The sequence below is a fragment of the Pantherophis guttatus genome, chromosome 7, assembly GCF_059756535.1.
Source record: "Pantherophis guttatus breed Tessera chromosome 7, ASM5975653v1, whole genome shotgun sequence".
Taxonomy (NCBI): Eukaryota; Metazoa; Chordata; class Lepidosauria; order Squamata; family Colubridae; genus Pantherophis; species Pantherophis guttatus.
In genome coordinates, this window is record NC_142069.1 from 90,841,143 (window position 1) to 90,861,458 (window position 20,316).

At 43.7% G+C, this 20,316-nt stretch overlaps 1 protein-coding gene across 7 annotated transcripts in view; it reads left to right on the forward strand.

Moving 5' to 3' along the window:
• The window catches only part of ITPR2 (inositol 1,4,5-trisphosphate receptor type 2), a 184,234-nt gene extending 169,011 nt beyond the window's left edge, over nt 1-15,223 (forward strand). For all 7 annotated transcript variants that reach the window (XM_060694915.2, XM_060694909.2, XM_060694913.2 and 4 more), the window contains 6 exons: nt 49-135; nt 2,830-2,960; nt 3,046-3,211; nt 4,569-4,729; nt 11,517-11,678; nt 13,288-15,223. In XM_060694915.2, coding sequence (XP_060550898.2) covers nt 49-135; nt 2,830-2,960; nt 3,046-3,211; nt 4,569-4,729; nt 11,517-11,678; nt 13,288-13,374 — 794 coding nt within the window. In that variant the 3' untranslated portion in view covers nt 13,375-15,223. The remainder of the gene's footprint in view (nt 1-48; nt 136-2,829; nt 2,961-3,045; nt 3,212-4,568; nt 4,730-11,516; nt 11,679-13,287) is intronic.
• Nucleotides 15,224-20,316: the final 5,093 nt, after the last annotated feature.

A 20,316-nucleotide genomic window follows, 5' to 3' on the forward strand; every position in this document is an offset into this window, starting at 1 on the left:
TTTTTCCATGCCGTTGTGTCACTGTTGTGGTGGTGGTTGATGTATCAGACAGCGGCACCGTCTCTTCGACAAGCTTAACGACGATGGTGGAAACGTGTTCAAGGGAGAACTGCACAGTTCCAACTAGCAAACCAGGTTAGTGAAATGATTACCGAATGTTTGGTTTTTTCGGCTAAATAAATTCCCGTTACAGTTAATCCTCGATTTATGACCACAATCGAGGCCGAAATTTCTGTTTCCCAAGTGAGACGTTTGTTAAGTGAGGGGTGCCCCGTTTTGCGACCTTTCTTGCTACAGGTGTTAACTGAACCGCTGCAGTGGTTAAGCTGGTAACACAGTCGTTAAGTGAATCTGGATTCGGTCAGAAGGTCGCAAAGGGGATCGCGTGACCCCAGGACACTGCAACCGTCATAAATACATGCCAGTTTTTTGATCATGTGACCACAGGGATGCCCCCACGGTTATAAGTGTGAAAAATGGTCATAAGTCACTTTTTACAGTGTTATAACTTCAAATGGTCACTAAATGAACTGTTGTAAGCCGAGGACTACCTGTACTGACTTGGAGATCAGGAGGAAATATTGATGCTCTTCTTCTCTTCTCTTCTCTTCTCTTCTCTTCTCTTCTCTTCTCTTCTCTTCTCTTCTCTTCTTCCCTTCCCTTCCCTTCCCTTCCCTCCCATCCCATCCCATTCCATATTTTCTATTCTATTCTATTATTCTCTTCTCTTCTCTTCTCTTCTCTTCTCTTCTCTTCTCTTCTCTTCTCTTCTCTTCTCTTCTCTTCTCTTCTCTTCCCTTCCCTTCCCTTCCCTTCCCTTCCCTTCCCTTCCCTTCCCTTCCATCTTCTCTTCTCTTCTCTTCTCTTCTCTTCTCTTCCCTTCCCTTCCCTTCCCTTCCCTTCCCTTCCCTTCCCTTCCCTTCTCTTCTCTTCTCTTCTCTTCTCTTCTCTTCTTCCCTTCCCTTCCCTTCCCTCCCATCCCATCCCATTCCATATTTTCTATTCTATTCTATTATTCTCTTCTCTTCTCCTCTCCTCTCCTCTCCTCTCCTCTCCTCCTCTCCCCCTCCCCTCTTCTCCTTTATCTTTCCCGTCTTCCTCTCCTCTCCTCTCCTTCTTTTATCTTTCCTTTCCTTCTTCTTTTACCTTTCCTTTCCTTTCCTTGCATTCCCACTCCCTTCTCTTCCCCTTTCTCTGTTCTTTCCCTTCCTTCTTCCTTTCTTTCTCTCTCCCCTCCTTCACTCACCAGAATTCATGTTTAAGACAAATATTGTCATTATCCAACTATAGTGAAACCTGTGGTTGATAAAATAGCTTGGGGAAGGGGGGCATCAGTGGTGGGTTGCTCCCGGTTTGGTCCGGTTTGGCCGAGCCGGTAGCGGTGACAATATGACGTCACTGAACCAGTTCTCCCCCCACCCACTCCCCCACGTTATTCTTACCTTTTATTTGGTCCCACCCCCAATCTATTGCTGCCTCCTGAGTCCCAGCTGATGACTAGAGGGAAAAAAAACTGTTTAAACTCTTGCCGCGGGGCTTCAAAGGGCCGCCCTACAGCTGATCAGTGTTAAAAGCAAACAAATGAGTCGGGTCCTAAGTGCGAGGACTGGTCGTAAGTGCGAGGACCTTCCAGAAATGACTCTGACCAGCTAGCCACGCCCACCTAGTCACATGACCTCCAAGCCATGCCCACAAAATAAGCCACGCCCACAGAACCGGTAGTAAAAAAAATTAGAACCCACCCTGGGGGGCATCCATTATGGAGAATGAAGTTGATGACGTCATTCCAGAAATTAGGTCCTTTGCATGCAAAGTGATTTGCATGGAGATACAATAAAATGAAGCTCAGGTGTACTACAGAATATAGAATAACAGAGTTTGAGGTCTTTTAGTCCAACCCCCTTCTCAGCCAGGAGATCCTTATCCCATTTCAGACAAATGGCTGGCCACTCTCTTCTTAAAAACTTCCAGTGATGGGAACACCCACAACTTCTGGTGGCAAGCTGTTCCACTGGTTAATTGTTCTCACTGTCGGGAGGGATGCAGATGTTCTCAAACAATCTGGGAGGTGATTATTAACACGGCAGTAGTTCTTCTAACGTTAGTGTTGTGACCTCGGCTTCCTGAATCATTAAAACACACAAGTAGTCTCCAAAACCTCTTTTATGGCAACAGCTGTGAATTACGTTCATTCACAGCTGAGTCCCAATTAGTTGCAAAAAGTCCTTCGGGAGAAATCCTTCGGGATAATCACCCACCTTTATCTCCCTTGACACGCTGCCAAAGACCTACTTGGCAAAGCCCCACGGAGTCCAGAATTAAACAGAGATACCGACTGGGAACAGAATTAACAATGTTGCTTTCCTGCAAAGGGCCCACGTGCATTTGCTTCTCTTTTAAGCCTTATGGGAGGAACCAATCATCTCCAGGCCTTACTCCCAAGTCATCCCTTTTAACTGTTCATGCCTTCTGGCAGCTCTGCGCATGCACACACTAGGAACAGGTTCCTTCTGTTCACCTGCCTCTCTGCTGTCCAACTCTGGAGGCTCTGGTGTGCACGCATAACTCCCAGATGGCCCCAGCCCCATCTCTGCCTCTGACGCAGAGCCCTCGTCCAAGCCTTCCCCAGACTCCAGGACTGGCCCAAGTTCCTCCCTAGCCTTCTCACTGTCCGACTCTGCTGCCAGCTCCGCAGGGCTGCTGGCAGACCACAACAGCTAGCAGAAAGCGGAAGATAGAACGCAAGTTATATTTACGCTTTGTGTGGCTGATTTTTCCAATGGGAGGCTTGATGGACTTCTGCCGTGTGTCCCTTACGATATCCCACAGGTGAAGACGGCGATGAAGATGGGATTGAGAGGACCTGCGACACTTTGCTGATGTGTATCGTGACCGTGTTGAACCAGGGGCTGAGGAACGGTGGAGGAGTGGGGGACGTCCTTCGGAAGCCATCCAAAGACGTGAGAATTTCCTTCGCTCGATCTTGGTAAGCAGGGAGTTTTCAAATTACGACCCAAAATAAATAAAATTGCTGTTTCTTTTAAGGAGCCGCTGTTTGCTGCTCGGGTGGTTTACGATCTCCTGTTTTATTTCATCGTCATCATTATTGTGCTGAACCTCATTTTCGGAGTCATCATTGATACGTTTGCGGATCTCAGAAGCGAAAAGCAGAAGAAAGAAGAGATCTTGAAGACAACCTGTTTCATCTGCGGTAGGTATTCGTAGGTTTGTGTCTTGTCGTTGCGGTTTTTTTTTTTTTAAAGGCACTGCAGAGAGATGTTGACATGCAAATGTTGTGAATCCACCTGGGGTTTGCTTTGGAAATTACTTTGGTCCAGTGTACAGATAGTCCTCGACTTATGATTTGAGCCCAACAATTCCGTTCCTAAGGGAAACAGTCCTTAAGTGAATTCTGGCCCATTTTACGACCTTTCTTGCTGTAGCTGTGAAGTGAATTGTTGCAAGTTTTAAGTTAGTCACATGGTTGTTAAATGAATCTAGCTTCCCCGTTGCTTGTCAGAAAGTTGCAGAAGGGACCCTGAGACCCTGCAACCATCATAAATATGAGTCAGATGCCAAACATCTGAATTTTCATCAAGGAAACTATGGGGATGCTGCCATGTGTGTGAAAAAGTGTGAAAAATGATCCTAAGTCACTTTTTTCAGTGCTGTTGTAACTTCTAACTGTCACTAAATGAACTGTTGTAAGTCAAGGACTACCTGTATTGACTTGGAGATCAGAAGGCAATATCGATGCTGTTAATTTAACTGCTCTCCTCTCCTCTCCTCTCCTCTCCTCTCCTCTCCTCTCCTCTCCTCTCCTCTCTAGTCCACTCCACTCCACTCCACTCCTCTCCTCTCCTCTCCACTTCACTCTTTTTCTCTCCTCTCCTCTCCCCTCCCCTCCCCTTCTCTTTTTTCCTCTCCCCTCCCCTCCCCTTCTCTTTTTTCCTCTCCCCTCGCCTCCCCTTCTCTCTTTTTCTCTCCTCTCCTCTCCTCTCCACTACACTCCACTACACTCCACTTCCCTTCTCTCTTTTTTCTCTCCTCTCCTCCCCTCTCCTCCCCTCCACTTCACTCTTTTTTCTCTCCTCTCTTCTCCCCTCCCTTTCTCTTTTTTCCTCTCCTCTCCTCTCCTCTCCCCTTCCCTTCCCTTCTCTTTTTTCTTCTCCTCTCCTCTCACCTTCCCTTCCCTTCTCTTTTTTCTTCTCTCCTCTCCCCTTCCCTTCTCTCTCTTTTTCCTCTCCTCTCCTCTCCTCTCCTTTCCTCTCCTCTCCTCCCCTTCCCTTCTCTCTTTTTTCTCTCCTCTCCTCTCCTCCCCTGTTATAACCATTGTAAATCAAGGACTGTTATAGGATTTTTGTCTACTCGTTTCTTAAGGGAGTTTTAATGCAGGGGTCTCAGCCAGCCAGCCAGAATTCTGGGAGCTGGAAGTTCACAGGTCTTCAAGATTCAAGGTTGGAGACTCCTGCTTTAATGTATGAAAAGATTCTAGTGAATTTCTCTCTCTCTCTCTCTCTCTCTCTCTCTCTCTCTCTCTCTCTCTCTCTCTCTCTCTGTTTTTGCAGGCCTTGAGCGAGACAAATTTGACAACAAGACGGTTTCATTCGAGGAACACATCAAGTCAGAACACAACATGTGGCACTATCTCTGTTTTATCGTTCTGGTCAGAGTGAAAGACCCAACGGAATACACTGGACCTGAAAGTTACGTGGCCCAAATGATCGCGGTGAGTCCCACTCGGCGGTGATTTGTGACGCAGAAAATTGGTCCTTCCAGTCGCAGCTGGAACGTCTTCAAATCTTAACCGTAGGATCTCTTCCTTTGCACACTGGTAGTCCTTGACTTGCGACCACAATTGAGCCCAAAATTTCCGTTGGAAAGCAAAATATTTGTGAAGTGAATTTTGCTCCGTTTTACGACCTTCGTTGTCACAATTCTTAAGCGAATCGCTGCCGTTGTTAAGTGAGTCACATGGTCGTTAAGTGAACTTGGCTTCCCCATGGACTTTCCTTGTCAGAAGGTCACAAGAGGAGATCACATGACCCCCCCGGGACACAGCAACCGTCATAAATACGAGTCAGTGGCCAAGTGTCTCAATTTTGATCACACGACTACTATGGGGATACTGCAATGGCCGTAAGTGTGAAAAGTGATCATAAGTCACTTTTTTCAGGGCTCCTGTAACTTCCAAACGGTCACTAGATGAATTGTCGTAAGTCGAGGACTACCTGTAATCACAAAGGCATTTTAAGCCCACTAACACAAATGAGAAACACCGTGTAATATTTTTTAAAAATTGAGCCTTTATCTCCATGAGAAAGGGACGTGGTGGCTCATTGGCTAAGACACCGAGCTTGTCGATCGAAAGGTCGGCAGTTCAGCGGTTCGAATCCCTAGTGCCGCGTAATGGGGTGAGCTCCCATTACTTGTCCCAGCTTCTGCCAACCTAGCAGTTTGAAAGCACGTAAAAAATGCAAGTAGAAAAATAGGGACCACCTTTGGTGGGAAGGGAACAGCGTTCCATGCGCCTTTGGCGTTGAGTCATGCCGGCCACATGACCACGGAGACGTCTTCGGACAGCGCAGGCTCTTCGGCTTTGAAACGGAGATGAGCAGCGCCCCCTAGAGTCGGGAACGACTAGCACATAGGTGCGAGGGGAACCTTTCCCATTACCTCCATGAGAAGATAATGACATTATCCATAAACTGAAAAAAGAATGGATAAAGTTTTGAAAAGCGTTGTAATGAAGGAGTTAAAACAAATAATAAATTCCACTTACTGTCCCCGATCAAGAATTCTGCAGAGGTACCTGGGAAAGCAGCTCAAATGCCAGATTTCTGATTAGTCCAGTATTTCTCCTTGAGCTGAGCCTACTTTATTAAGTATTCAGGGTTAATGCACAGACAGGATGTTCATGAGACGATTGACATCATGTCCTTCATCACACGATTAATTAATTCTTCACTTAAGAAGGGTATCATTCAACCATAAATGGAGTAAAAAAAACATCATAGGAAGCATCAATACCCTTTGTAATATACATAAGTGGGGAGCCCAGGAAGGTTAAGAAGTGGCATTTAGGCATTTAAAAAAGATTTGACAGCAAAAAAAAAAAACAACAGTATTCTTTAATATCTTCATAAACAATTTAGATGAAGGAATAGAAGGGAACTCATCAAATTTGTAGATGACACCAAGCTGGCAGGAATAGCCAACACTCCAGAAGGTATCTCAAGATCTGGATGGATTTTGACAGACGTGAACATTGGACCCTATCTAACAACATGAAATTCAGTAGTGAGTAAAGTAAGGTTTACACCTAGGCAAGAAAAACCCAAAAGTACACATATAAACTGGGTGAAACCAGGGTTAATAGCAGTGACTGTGAGAGGGATTTTGGAGTCTTAGTAAACAACCAATTAAATATGAGCCAACAGTGTGCGGCGGCAGCCAAAAAAGCCAACGCAATCCTAAATTGCATTAACAGAGGGATTCAATCAAGATCAAGGGAGGTACTAATACCACTCTAGAAAGCCTTAGTAAGACCACACCTAAGTACTGCATCCAGTTTTCGTCATCACACTATAAAAAGATGTTGAGACTCTAGAAAGAGTGCAGAGAAGAGCAACCAGGGTGATTAGGGGACTGGAGGCTAAAACATATGAAGAACGGTTGCAGGAACTGGGCCTGGCTAGTCTAGTGAAGAGAAGGACCAGGGGAGACAGGATAGCATCTTCCAATATTTGAAAGGCTACCACAGAGAGGAAGGGGCCAAGCTATTTTCCAAAGCACCTGAAGGCCAGACAAGGAATAATGGATGGAAACTGACCAAGGAGAGATTCAACCTGGAAATAAGGAGAAATTATTCTGACAGTGAGAACAATCAACCAATGGAACAGAAGTTGCCTTCGGAAGTTGTGGGAGCTTCATCACTGGAGGCTTTGAAGAAGAGACTGGACTGCCATCTGTCAGAAACGGTGTAGGGTCTCCTGCTTGGGCAGGGGGTTGGACTAGATGACCTACAAGGTCCCTTCCCACTCTGTTAATCTGTTAAGGAAGTTAAGGAAAACCAAGTGCACAGGTACAGAATAGATGGCACCTCAGTAGCAGTAACTGCGAGAGGGATCTTGGAGTCCTACTGGACAATCACTTGAATATGAGCCACCATTGCGCTGCAGCTGCCAAAAAAAGCCAACACAATTCTAGGCTGCATTAATAGAGATCATTACTCAAGTTCATGTGACGTGTTGGTACTACGTTATAATGCCTTGGTAAGGCCACACTTGGAATTCTGCCTCCAGTTTATAAGAATTATAAGCAATTATAAGCATTATAAGCATTATAAGAAAAAGATGTTGAGACTTTGGAACGAGTGCAGAGAAGAGCAACGAGGGTGGTTAGAGGACTGGAGGCCAAAGCATATGAAGAACCGTTGCTTGGAATTGGGTATGTCTAGTCTAAGGAAATGAAGAACAAGAGGTGACATGATAGCTGTGTTCCAATATTTGAGGGGCTTCCACAAAGAGGAGGGGGTCAACATAGTCTCAAAGCACCTGAAGACAGGACAAGAAGCAATGGCTGGAAACTAAACAAGGAGAGAAGCAACCTAGAACTAAGGAGAAACTTCCTGACAGTGAGAACAATTAATTGGGTTGCCTTCAGATGCTGTGGGTGCTCCACCATTTGGAGGTCATTTGTCTGGAAGGGTATAGGATCTCCTTCCATGGGCAGGGATAACTCTGTTATTCTGACTTAGTAGCATTTTCTAGTTATGCAACCATCACTGGTCCCAAATCACATCAGTGATCAATGACAGATGGTTGCCAGATCTCTTCTTAAAAGAATCTGTTTCATTCCCTAGACCAAAATATGTTTTAGAATTTCTTCTCATCTCTCTTCTTTCTAGTCTTGCTTGGAATCAGGTATTTATGTTTATTCCAAAATGTGTGTATTAATATTCATGCTAAATTAATCCTCTGCTACCAGCAGTTGGGAATTACCGGCGCAGTGAATGAATCTATTTTTCATTAGCAATAATACCAGGATCTCTGAAGTTGAGTCTCTCTAAAATATTAATGTAGTCCCAAAGGCCTCCTCTTACCTTGCATGTCCCATGTCAAAATAAATGAAGCAAAGCACCCGTTTTGGAAGCACGGTGACTTAGAAAATTGACAGTAGATGGCTAGGGTTTTATTGGTTGACAAGCATGGATTGAGTGGAAGACACTGTCTGGATGCTCTTGTGGCCCGCCAGTGGAGCTGACAGCAGATTCGGACAGTGAGGAGGTTGGGGAGGAACATGGGCCAGTCCTAGAATCTGGAGAAGGCTCTGATGAGGGCTCTGCGTCAGAGGCAGAGAAGGGGCCAGGGCCGTCTGACAGTTGTCATCTGCCTTCGGAGTCAGACATCAGTGAGGCAGACAAACAGCTGGAGCCTGTTCCCACTGTGCGCATGCACAGAGTTGCCAGACAAAGGGAACAGCTAAAGAACAAGGGTCGACTCGGGAGTAAAGCCACAGGTGAACAGTGAATGGTCCCTCCCAGAGGGAATAAAAGAGGAGCGAAAGGGGAGTGGAGTTTGCAGTTTCGGCTCCTTACCTATTGTCTTGCTTCTTGGGAGTTGCTGTCTGCCCTTTGCTTATGAGATCTTCCAAAATTGCACCCATCACTGCTGTAACCAATTTCATCCATCTTGCTTTTCTTTCCTTCCTTCCTTCCTTCCTTCTTTTACCTATTCCTATTTGATTTCGTAAAAATTATATCTATCTCACCCCACCCCACCACACCCAGCCTGATCTGATATGAACAGATATGAATTGAGCTGTTTTGATTGTTTGAGAATTGTCTCTACCTTGAAGCAGAACCAAACATCTCTTTCGGCCTGGGAAACGCATCCAGACCGGTTTAAAAACAAGCCATTTCGGAACGCAAAAACATTCGTCTCAAATTTAAAACGAGCCTTTTCGCAATTCAAGCGCTTCGAATTCGAAACGTTTGCACCCCGCTTGTGTTTTGACACACGGTCTCAAAAGGTTACAGGGGGGAAGGCCGAAAACTACTTAAGAAAATGGAAAATATAAACCGCTTCATATCATGATCAAATAATGGGCTGCATCCTTTTCAAAGTCACGGAGACCAACGGGTAGCTTTTCTTTTCCTGAAATGTAGCAATAGAAAAGTTGCTTTATGGGGAATGTTCTTTAAATAAAGCAAAGCAATTGGATTAATGGATTTGATGCACCGCGATATCCGCTCCCTCGATAAAATATTGTTTTCGTTACAACCGTTGCCATTTCGCTTCCAAAACAACCGGCTCCTGTCCAAAAATTAACAGATACTCTGCGAGCCCACGTTGTAGGAATGATACCATCTGCTTGCAAGCTCTGATTAAAAGAGCCACAATATTTGGCCCAATTATTTTGAAAATAATGTCATTTTACTCATCGCGTTTAGCAGTAAGAGAAATGGATTTCAATTTTTTTTTTTAAAAAAAAAGAGAGTATCCTTCTAAATCAGCTCCGCAGGATAATTCCTAAGAAAATTAAAATGCTGGAATTGCTTTCAGTGAGGAGTTTTTTTATTATTTTTAAGTAGCAGAGGAAGGAAGTAAAAATTCTTGCAATGAGCCAGCACAGAGATGTTTTAAATGTCCCTTTTCCTTTCCTTGTTATTTTTTTTTCCCCAAACATACAAATTACATCTTTTCAGAACAGAGCTTTGATCTGGTCATCAATTTGTTCAATTTTTGGTCATTTTTAACAAAATTTTATCTATTCTATTTTGCCATAACATTTATTTCTCAATCTTAAATCACATATTCAACTAATATCATCTTTAAAAAAAATAACACATATTTACTTAATCAAAACAATTACCCTTCTATTAACCCACCTTAAATCTTAATTCAATTAATAACTCATAAGACATTTCAGTACAGTTCAAACATATTTATATTTCATGATACTCATTAAATCCTTATTCCATTATTACTTTATCAAATTTAAATCTTATCTTTAATCTGGGCCTGGTGGCTCAGCAGACTAAAAGCATTGTGATTAACACCAGCTGTCTGCAATTACTGTAAGTTCGAATCTCCCCAGGCTCAAGGTTGACTCAGCCTTCCATCCTTTCTAAGGTAGGTAAATTGAGGACCCAGTTTGTGGGGGAAATAAGCTGACTTTGTATAAATATACAAAAGGATGAAGGCTATTGCTTAACGCATTGTAAGCCGCCCTGAGTCTCCGGAGAAGGGCGGCATATAAATCAAATGTAAAAAAAAAATAAATCTTAAAAATAAAGCAATTTAACATTTAAACATAGTTCTTAGTTCAAATAATGCTATTTAATGCAATTTTCCAATTATCCCAAATTCTATCTGTTAAACCATACCACTTATATAACACCAATTAAGTAATTTTTGTTTATAAATCATAATCGTGTATTGTTTCAATCTTCTTTTCTTTTTTATTTAAGTAAAAAACGTTCAAATTATTGCAATTGTTATACGTATTTAAGCAAGCTTCTTCCTTGCTGTTTTGAATTCCTTCCGTTGCACATCGACCGGATGTTTGTGCAGACCAAAGAGTTGGAAGGGACCTTATAGGTCATCTAGTCCAACCCCCTGACCAAGCATGAGACTCTACATTTCTGACAAATGGCAGTCCAATCTCTTCTTGAAAGCTTCCAAGTGATGAAACTCCCACAATTTCTGAAGGCAACTTCTATTCCATGGGTTGATTGTTCTCACTGTCAGAAAAAAATTCTCCTTATTTCTAGGTTGAATCTCTCCTTGGTCAGTTTCCATCCATTATTCCTTGTCTGGCCTTCGGGTGCCTTGGAAAATAGCTTGACCCCCTTCCTCCTCTCTGTGGCAGCCCCTCAAATATTGGAAGAGTGCTCTCATGTCTCCCCTGGTCCTTCTCTTCACTAGACTTACACTGCTCAGTTCCTGTAACTGTTTATCATATGTTTTAGCCCCCGGTCCCCTAATCATCCTGGTTGCTCTTCTCTACATTCTTTCTAGAGTCTCAACATCTTTTTTATAGTGTGGTGACCAAAACTGGATGCAGTACTCTAGGTGTGGTCTTACTAAGGCTTTATAGAGTGGAATTAGTACCTCCCTTGATCTTGATTGAATCCCTCTGTTAATGCAATTTAGGATTGCGTTGGCTTTTTTGGCTGCCGCTGCACACTGTTGGCTCATATTTAATTGGTTGTCCACTAAGACTCTGAGATCTTACTGCTATTAACCCTGGTTTCACCCAGTCTATATGTGTGTTTTTGGTTTTTATTACTTAAGTGTAAGACTTTACTTTTCTCCACACTGAATTTAATTTTGTTGGATGGGGTTCCCAGTCTGTCAAGATCCATCTCTGGATCTTGAGCTTATCTTCGAGGGTGTTGGCTATTCCTGCCATCTTAGTATTTCATTCTCAAGAAACTTTTTGGAATCCTTCGGAATCTCCTTATGGAACGCGTTGAGCTAACGTCTCATAATGGTTTCCATCTCCTGCAGGAAAAGAATTTAGAGTGGTTTCCTCGGATGAGAGCCATGTCCTTAGTCAGCAATGAGGGGGACAACGAACAGAACGAAATCAGGAACCTGCAAGAAAGGTTGGAGACCACCATGTCTTTGGTCAAGCAGCTTTCCGGCCAACTCGCTGAGCTGAAAGAACAGGTGAGCAGGCTTGGTGTTTAGAATCGGAATCAGAAGAGAGCTGGAAGGGTCCTTGGAGGTCTTCTAGTCCAGCCACTGGCTCAAGCAGGAGATCCTATACTGTTTCAGACAAGTGACTGTTGAACCCTTCTTAAAGTACCGCCAATGATGGATCGCCCACGACATCTGGTGGCAAGCCTTCCCTTCCCCTTTCTCGGGTTGTAGCTCAGGGTTGAGCTGTGGGGTCTTTAATGCTCTCTGAGCTTGGTTGTTTTTTTGCAGACATTTCATGACCCATCTAAGTAACGTTATCAGTGCTACGAGGGAGAGGGGTTGGTTTCTGTTAATATGCAACATCGATATACTATTCAAAAGAGACAATCGAAAAGCTAAAAAGAAAACAAAAGGAGCAAAACACTTCCTCACCAGAAATCAACGCCCCGCGGAGCAGACATTAATACCAAGATTTAGAGTTGACCAACAATCAAGACATAAACAATATCCCAATCAAGGGCTACCAACCCAAACAATCAACCATAGTCTAATCAGATAACCTCCAAGAACAAAACTACACTCCCACCAACACTGACAGGGTAGTGATATACACTGATATACACTGACTTGTATGTAAACAGAAGCAACCCCTCTCCCTTGAGGCACTGATAATGTTATTTAGTTGGGTAATGAAACGTCTGCAAGAAAATAACCAAGCTCAGAGAAGACCAAGGACCCCACAGTCTTCCTCCTTTTCCTCCTCCTCCTCCTCCTCCTCCTCCTCCTCCTCCTCCTCCTCCTCCTCCTCCTCCTCCTCCTCTCCACACACCACCTCCCTTCCAGCATCGATGATGTTACTTAGCTGGGTCATAAAACATCTGCAAGAATACAACCAAACTCAAAGAATGCCAAGGACTCCACAGTCATCATTCTCCTCATCCTCGTCCTCTCCTCCTCCTCCTCTCCACACACCTCCTCCCTTACTAGCATTGATGGTATTACTTAATTGGGTCATGAAATGTCTGCAAGAAAACAAACTCAGAGAACACCAAGGACCCCATAGTCGTCGTCCTCCTCCTCCTCCTCCTCCTCCTCCTCCTCCTCCTCCTCCTCCTCCTCCTCCTCTTTCTCCTCACCCACCACCTCCCTTCCAGCACTGATGATGTTACTTAGGTGGGTCATAAAACATCTAAAGGAATACAACCAAACTCAAAGAATGCCAAGGACCCCACAGTCCTAGTCTTCGTCCTCTTCTTCCTCCTCCTCCTCCTCCTCCTCCTCCTCCTCCTCCTCCTCTCCACACACCACCTCCCTTCCAGCACTGATGATGTTACTTAGGTGGGTCATAAAACATCTGCAAGAATACAACCAAGCTCAGAGAATGCCAAGGACCCTACAGTCCTCCTCCTCCTCCTCCCCCTCTCCACACACCCTCCCTTTCATCACCAATGATGTTACTTAGTTGGGTCATGAAACGTCTGCAAGAAAAGGAGATTCCCCCATCCAAATAAATACACCTTTAAAAGACAATCTCAGCGGGGGAACATTTATAACTCCATCCGTGCCTCTCTTTTTTTTTCTTTTTTTTTAAAGCCACCGACTGATCTTGTCTTTTGTCTCCTCCTTCGCCCTTTAGATGACCGAACAAAGGAAAAACAAGCAGAGGCTGGGCTTTTTGGGATCTAACGCCCCCCACGTGAACCATCACACTTCCCCGCACTGATAACAACCCCCCCCTCCCGCTTCCCCGGATTGTGACACAGCCTTTCATCCCCTGTCCTTTCCTGGATCACAAGGCAGAGAAGAGCTGCGGTTGGAAGGACTGAACGGGGATCATTGTTTCCTCAGTTTTTCGGACGGAGTGCCAAAATGCTAAGTGGTTTTGCTCCCAGGAACAAGCTGTAACTGCAGTTTTATGGTTGAAAGGGGCCGGCGGGGTTTAAACCCCCTCCCCACCCTACAGATCATGCAAAACAGGCCTCAAATCTTCATTTTTGCTCAATAAACAAACAAAATTAAAACAAGGGATTTGGTGATCTCGCTTTTCAGTCGGGATTAATTTTTTTTTCTTTTTCTTTTTTTAAAAAAATCTGTTTTTCTGCAGAAGTCGGCAGGGAAGAAGCTAAAATCGGTTCAGGTGTTTGGACGCCCTTCTAAGAAACTTTCTAACTCAGTCAAACTGTCGGTGACGACAACATGCATTTGTCACGTTGGCAGGGTTTGACAACTCGTTGTCGTGTTTGTGCGTGGCAGTTGTGCTCTTCGACAATCCAAGCGATGTAAATAACACTCCACATAATTCATTCATGCCATCTCCTTCATCCGCCTTCGATCATTTTTTTGCTTTTTTTAAAGAAGACCGACTCGAATTTTGGAAGCGTTTTTTGCCGTCTCGCCGTACGATTCCTAAAATCCGGTGCGACGAATCCTCAGTTTTAAATTCTTGGCGTTTAGGAAATGTCACTGCTCCAAAAACAGGAGAAAAAAAAAAACATTTGATTCAATGAGGGAATCGTATCGAATTGATATCATTCGTTCTGGATTTTGCTCCTGTACTCTAAAAACGGTGGCTGCAACTGGAAATCTCAAATAATGGCCTCAAATCTAGAGTTAAAAACCAAGGATGAGGTTAAGGAGAGAAAGAACTCCTTCATAAATCTTTACTATCAAAGATTAAATTCAAGAGGGCAAACGGGCTGGAAATATCTGTGTAGCAGATTGAAAAATGGATTCTTGTTGTTTACACTAAAATTCGACTTTGATGCTTCTTCTTTCTCCATTTCTGATCAGGATCTTCTTCCAAATTAATCGACAACTCTGTTGCTCTACCAAGGGACTCATTATTCTACCCAGTCATTCCACTCAGTCCATTCTCCATTGTAGAAGAGAAAACATATCTTACACGACCGGTAGTCCTCAATTTACAACACTTCATTTAGTGACCGTTCCAATGGCACTGAAAAAAGTGACTTACGACCGTTTTTTCACACTTACAGCTGTTGCCGCCTCTCCATGATCATGTGATCGAAATTCAAACGCCACCAATTCATATTTATGACGGTTGGAGTTTCCCGGGATCACGTGATCTGTTTTTGCAACGTTCTGTCCAACAAGGAGGAAGATCCTGCTTCCCTTAATGACCACGTTACTCATTTAACAAATGCAATGATTTGCTTAACGGCGGTGGCAAGAAAAGTTGCAACCTGGGGCAAAACTCGCTGCCCGAATGTTTCCCTTAGCAATGTCAACCCTGGGCTCAGTTGTGGTCGTAAGGCGAGGAGTACCTGCACTCACTATAAGGATTCAACATTGTAGTTTTTACTGAGTTTATCTCAAAGGGAGGATTTCATTCCTGAATCCGGGTTGCAAAAAAATCTTAAGTGAACACTGGATCGACTGGTAGCAGTAATTTTATTACCGTAAAGTGTCTTCAAAATTTTTGCAGGTCAGTTCTCCGAGCCATAGATTATTTTCCTGGAAAACAACTAAGACTGAAAGATTTCAAGAGCTAACTTAACTTCCATCAACTGGAATGAAATGCATTCTTTTAACATTAAATGTTATAAATCTTGTGTGACTATAGTTTACATTTTTGTTAGAGTTTGTTGCAGCACACACAATTAAATACTTTTGCAGGATTTCTCTACATAAGAAAATGCCTTTAGATACAATACCATTGTAGGTTTTTCCACGTTGTAGAGAAGAGAAATAGCAAGCACAAAATGGAAACACAAAACGGAGAAAGCAAAATGGAGGAGGGAGAAGCTAGTGCTCTCAAGTTTATATACAGAACAGTTAAGCCACACCCAGGCTCCAAACTGTCTCCTATGGCCCCATACAACAAATACTATGTTTCAGTTACCAAACAGCCCTCATTGGCTGACCTGTTGGTATCCCTATTCCAGTTCATGAATATACTGACAGTTTTTTTAAAAAAAGCTTTTTAGTAAAAATGTTGATAAGGGATTGAAAGATTTCTCTCTGGCCGTGAGCAAAATCTAGCCTCGATTCTTCTACTTAATTGACTTCCTGACTTCCCTAATTAAAACTCTTGTAGGTAAGACAAAATTCTAGATTTCATCTTACATGGATAAAATAACTTGCCCTGTTTAAATATCTTAGCAGAACTGGAAATGTAGAAGACAGTTTCTGTGTGGCTTTTCAATAAATAAATAAAAAAAGCAATCTCTTTCTGGCTTCGTGGAAGGCATTAAATGCGATGCCAGATTGTTTGATTGCACCTTATCTCATTATTATGCCATATGTTCATATCTGTAGCAAACGTGTCTTTGCACATTTCCTTGGCCTGAGTGGAGCATTTGAGTTCCTCACCGATCGTTTTCATCATCCTGAATGTACATTAATGAAATTTGTGGGGAAGCAGCATTTCCGGGGGGGAGTGGGGGGGGGGCAGGTATTTCCACCGTGTCTTGCATTTTTATCATGAATTCTATCGTCGTGTAGACCATGTGTCCAGTGGTGGGATTCAAATAATTTAACAACCGGTTCTCTGCCCTAATGATTTCTTCCAAGAACCGGTTCACCAAACTGCTCAGAAAGTTAACAACCGGTTCTCCCGAATTGGTGCGAACTGGCTGAATCCCACCACAGCATCTGTCCCATCGGTTGTGTTAATGGGTTGCTGTTCCTGAATATATGTCCTTCAGAAGATCCCCTGATTTTTGTAAGGCCAAACCACAGAATTATCCTAAACTCATTACAACAAGCTCAGACTAAATCTTCTTTGGGGTTTAAACTATGCAAATGTATGCCTTCCAAGCAGCCTAAGACAGGGGTCCCCAACCTTGGCAATTTTAAGGCTTGTGGACTTCAACTCCCAGAATTCCTCAGGCAGCAAAGCTGGCTGAGGAACTCTGGGGAGTTGAAGTCCACAAATCTTAAAGTTGCCAAGGTTGGGGACCCCTGGTCTAAGATGCAAAATGGCTTCCAGGTAAGGGCCTATAGCAACTTCGTACCTGCAACTCAACTCTGAAGCAAATCCTTCCCTTCCCCACCATCCCTGTCAGAGCTGAAGAAGCTTCTTGGATGAGAAGCGAGATGTCCTCAAAGAAGAGAATTGAGATGGTTAGATAGGGTCCCTGATGCCTTCCAAGAATCTCTTTTTAAGAAGAGATTGGATAACCATTTGTCTGAAATGCTATAGTTTAGTTTACATTATTGACATTGCACCTCGTACGATGAAATTAAATGCCATTTTCAGTGTACATTATACATAAATAAATAAAACAAAAACACACACCCTTCACATTCTATACAATTGAATTGAAAACCCCTGATATTGCGTTAAAATTGCACTATACAGTAGAATTCAATATAGTTACTGCTCTAGGATAGAAGCTGTTTTTCAGCCTATGTGTCCTTGTCTTTATTGTCCTGTACCGTCTGCCAGATGGTAATAGTTCAAAAAAAAAAAAAAAAGGGTGCCCAGGATGAGATGGATCTCTAAGTATGTTTTGAACTTTCTTAAAGCAGCGGGAGCTATAAAGAGGGGAGAGGGCAAGCAATGATCCTCTGTCTGGGCAATGACATTAACCCTCCGGAGTGCTGTCCTCTCTGCCACTGGGCAATTGGCAAACCATACACAGCGCAGGAAGTTAAAATATGGTGGTAGGGTTAAAATATGGTGCAGGGATTCCTGCCTAAGCAGGGGGTTGGACTAGAAGACCTCCAAGGTCCCTTCCAACTCTGTTATTCTATTCTATGCAGTGAACGTGAATTTGGACAAATTCCAGGAGACAGTGGACAACAGGGGAACCTCAACGGTCGGACTCAACTTAGCGACCGAACAAACAACAGAAACAGAAGATTGTCTCCATCCCTACTTTCAAAACACTAAAACTGGGGCCTTAGACAATGGGCACACCAATAGCCTGAAGCTTATTAAGCTAATCGTAGAGACGTGATAGATGGCTTGCTTAATTTTACTTCTTTAAATTGGGGAGGAACCAGGCACTTCCCCGATTCTTGCTTCTTTCCAACGTTTGACCAATCTCCGGATCCTTCATGAGAATGCGTAGCTGTGCCACGCTTTACGGAGCGATACAGCATATGAGCGAGCAAAGGGACATGTGGGACGGAGAAAAGCGCAGAGCAGAAGGCTAAATTAAAACCTTTATGATTAGCTTGATAAGCTTCGGGCTCTCACAGCATCCGTTGTGGAAGTGCGGGGGCCATTTTCAACCAGAAGAGTCAGGATATCAATACGAGAGGGCAGCGTTCCAAAACAACAGAAGACAATTAGTAGACGCGGGCCGGTCTTCTGTGCTTGTTGACAATCATTCCAGATGGAATCTACGGCTTAATTACTGAAAACTTTCTCGTTTTAATTCGGAATGAGGCTGGCTCAACTCTGGCAAAATAGGATGGTTATGCACAGGCATCATGAGAAGAGAAGAGGAGGAGAGGAGAAGAGAAGAGAGGAAGAGAAGAGAAGAGAAGAGAAGAGAAGAGAAGAGAAGAGAAGAGAAAAAGGGAGAGAAGAGAAAAGAAAACTGGAGCAGGAAGAGGAAGGAAAAGAGGAGAGAGGAGAAGAAAAGAAGAAAGGGAGAGAAGAGAAGAGAAGAGAGAAGAGAAGAGAAGAGAAGAGAAGAGAAGAGAAGAGAAGAGAAGAGAAGAGAAGAGAAAAAGGGAGAGAAGAGAAAAGAAAACTGGAGCAGGAAGAGGAAGGAAAAGAGGAGAGAGGAGAAGAAAAGAAGAAAGGGAGAGAAGAGAAGAGAGAAGAGAAGAGAAGGGAAGAGAAGAGAAGAGAAGAGAAGAGAAGAGAAGAGAAGAGAAGAGAAGAGAAGAGAAGAGAAGAGAAGAGAAGATGAGCAGGGAGAGGAAGAGGAAGGAGAAGAGAGAAGAGAAAATGAAGAGAGGAGAGAAGGAGAGAAGAGAAGATGAGCAGGGAGAGGAAGAGGAAGGAGAAGAGAGAAGAGAAGAAAAGAAAACAAGAAAGGGAGAGAAGAGAAGAAAGGGAGAGAAGAGAAGAGAAGGGAAGATGTGCAGGGAGAGGAAAAGGATGGAGAAGAGAAGAGGAAGAGAGGAGAGGAGAAGAGAAGAAAAGAGAAGAGAAGAAGAGAAGACTGGAGCAGGAAGAGGAAGGAGAAGAGAGAAGAGAAAAGGAGAAGAGAAGAGAAGAAGAAAGGGAGAGAGAAGAGAAGAAGAAAGGGAGAGAAGAGAAGACTGGAGCAGGGAGAGGAAGAGGAAGGAAAAGAGAAAAGAGAGGATAGGAGAAGAGAAGAAGAAAGGGAGAGAAGAGAAGACCAGGTGGCTAGCGCACATGTGCGCATGCACCAGAGAGCTGCTCTTCCAGTTTCCAGTGCTCCCACACACATGCGCGCACTCCCGTTTCGGCACTCGGTGGTGAAAAGGTTCGCCAGCCCTGTTCTATACTCTTCTCAGTTACAACTAGATCTATAGATAGTTACCACGATCGGTAGCCATGGATAGCCTCCTCTTGCAAAAGAGACCCACCATACATGGTCGGGCAGCCTTCCGTGCCCACAAGTTCTGGAGAGCCCAGAGTCTCAGCTGTTCTGCCCTCTCCCTCAACGTTTCTCAGTCAACTCGATGACTCATGTTATTTTGGACTGTTGTGAAACTACCTGGTTTCTTAGACAATCTCATCACCGGAGGCTTCGAGGACACGAGGAAATCTCTTGTTTCTTCACTGTGGCTCTGAACATAGGACTTAGTTTCCACCGCAGGACGAATTCTCTAACTCCAAAGAGAGTTTACCTCACAAAGATGAACTACCGTATTTTTCGGAGTATAAGACGCACCTTTTTCCCCTAAAAGGGGGTGAAAATTTAGGTGCGTCTTATACACCGAATGTAACCCCGCCCACCCACTGGCCCCCAACCTCTGCCTCCCAGCAATTTACCTCCTTGCAGCAAGCAGCAAGAAGAAACAGCCCGTTTCAGCTTCAGCACAGTCTAATTAGCACAAATTGATTGTCCCTTGGATCTGCCGACTCTCAGCTGTTTCAGGCTGCAGGCATTGTCTATTACTGCGTGGGTCTCTGCTGCTTGCTGCAAGGAGGTAAATTGCTGGGAGCAGACTTTTTTTTTCTTGTGCTAATCAAGCTGTGCTGAAAACGAAAGTGAAAGTAAAGCAGGCTGTTTGCTGCAAGGAGGCAAAATTGCTGGGAGGCAGAGGCAGATTTCTTTTTTCTTGTTTTCCTCACCAAAAAAAGGTAGGTGCATCTTATAGTGCATCTTATACTCTGAAAAATACTGTACTCCAATTCTTAGACATCTCCAGGAGCCAGTACAACTAACTGGGACATGAGGAAGTTTAATAGCAATTCCAGCATCTACATTGCCCGGTTTTCAAGCTGTGGTTTTTCTTTCCATTTTCCAGCTGATCTACATAACAGTGCCTTAAAAAATGTCCACCTCAAGATATCAAAGGAGATTCTCAGTCATCCAGGTCATGGCTGTCCCAAAAGTGCACAGATAAATCTCTAAGTGGCCTCAACGACTCTCTAAAAGGATGCAAATGACCAGCTGTCTGCAAGGAGTAGATAAATCAGCCAATATGGGTGATTTTAAGCACCCAAGATCAGGAATCTATCATTTGCGTATTCTGTTCAATGATGGCAGCAACTTCTTAAAACGGACTTCCCCATGAATAGTTTGGGGTGACTTTGGATGTTGGCTAA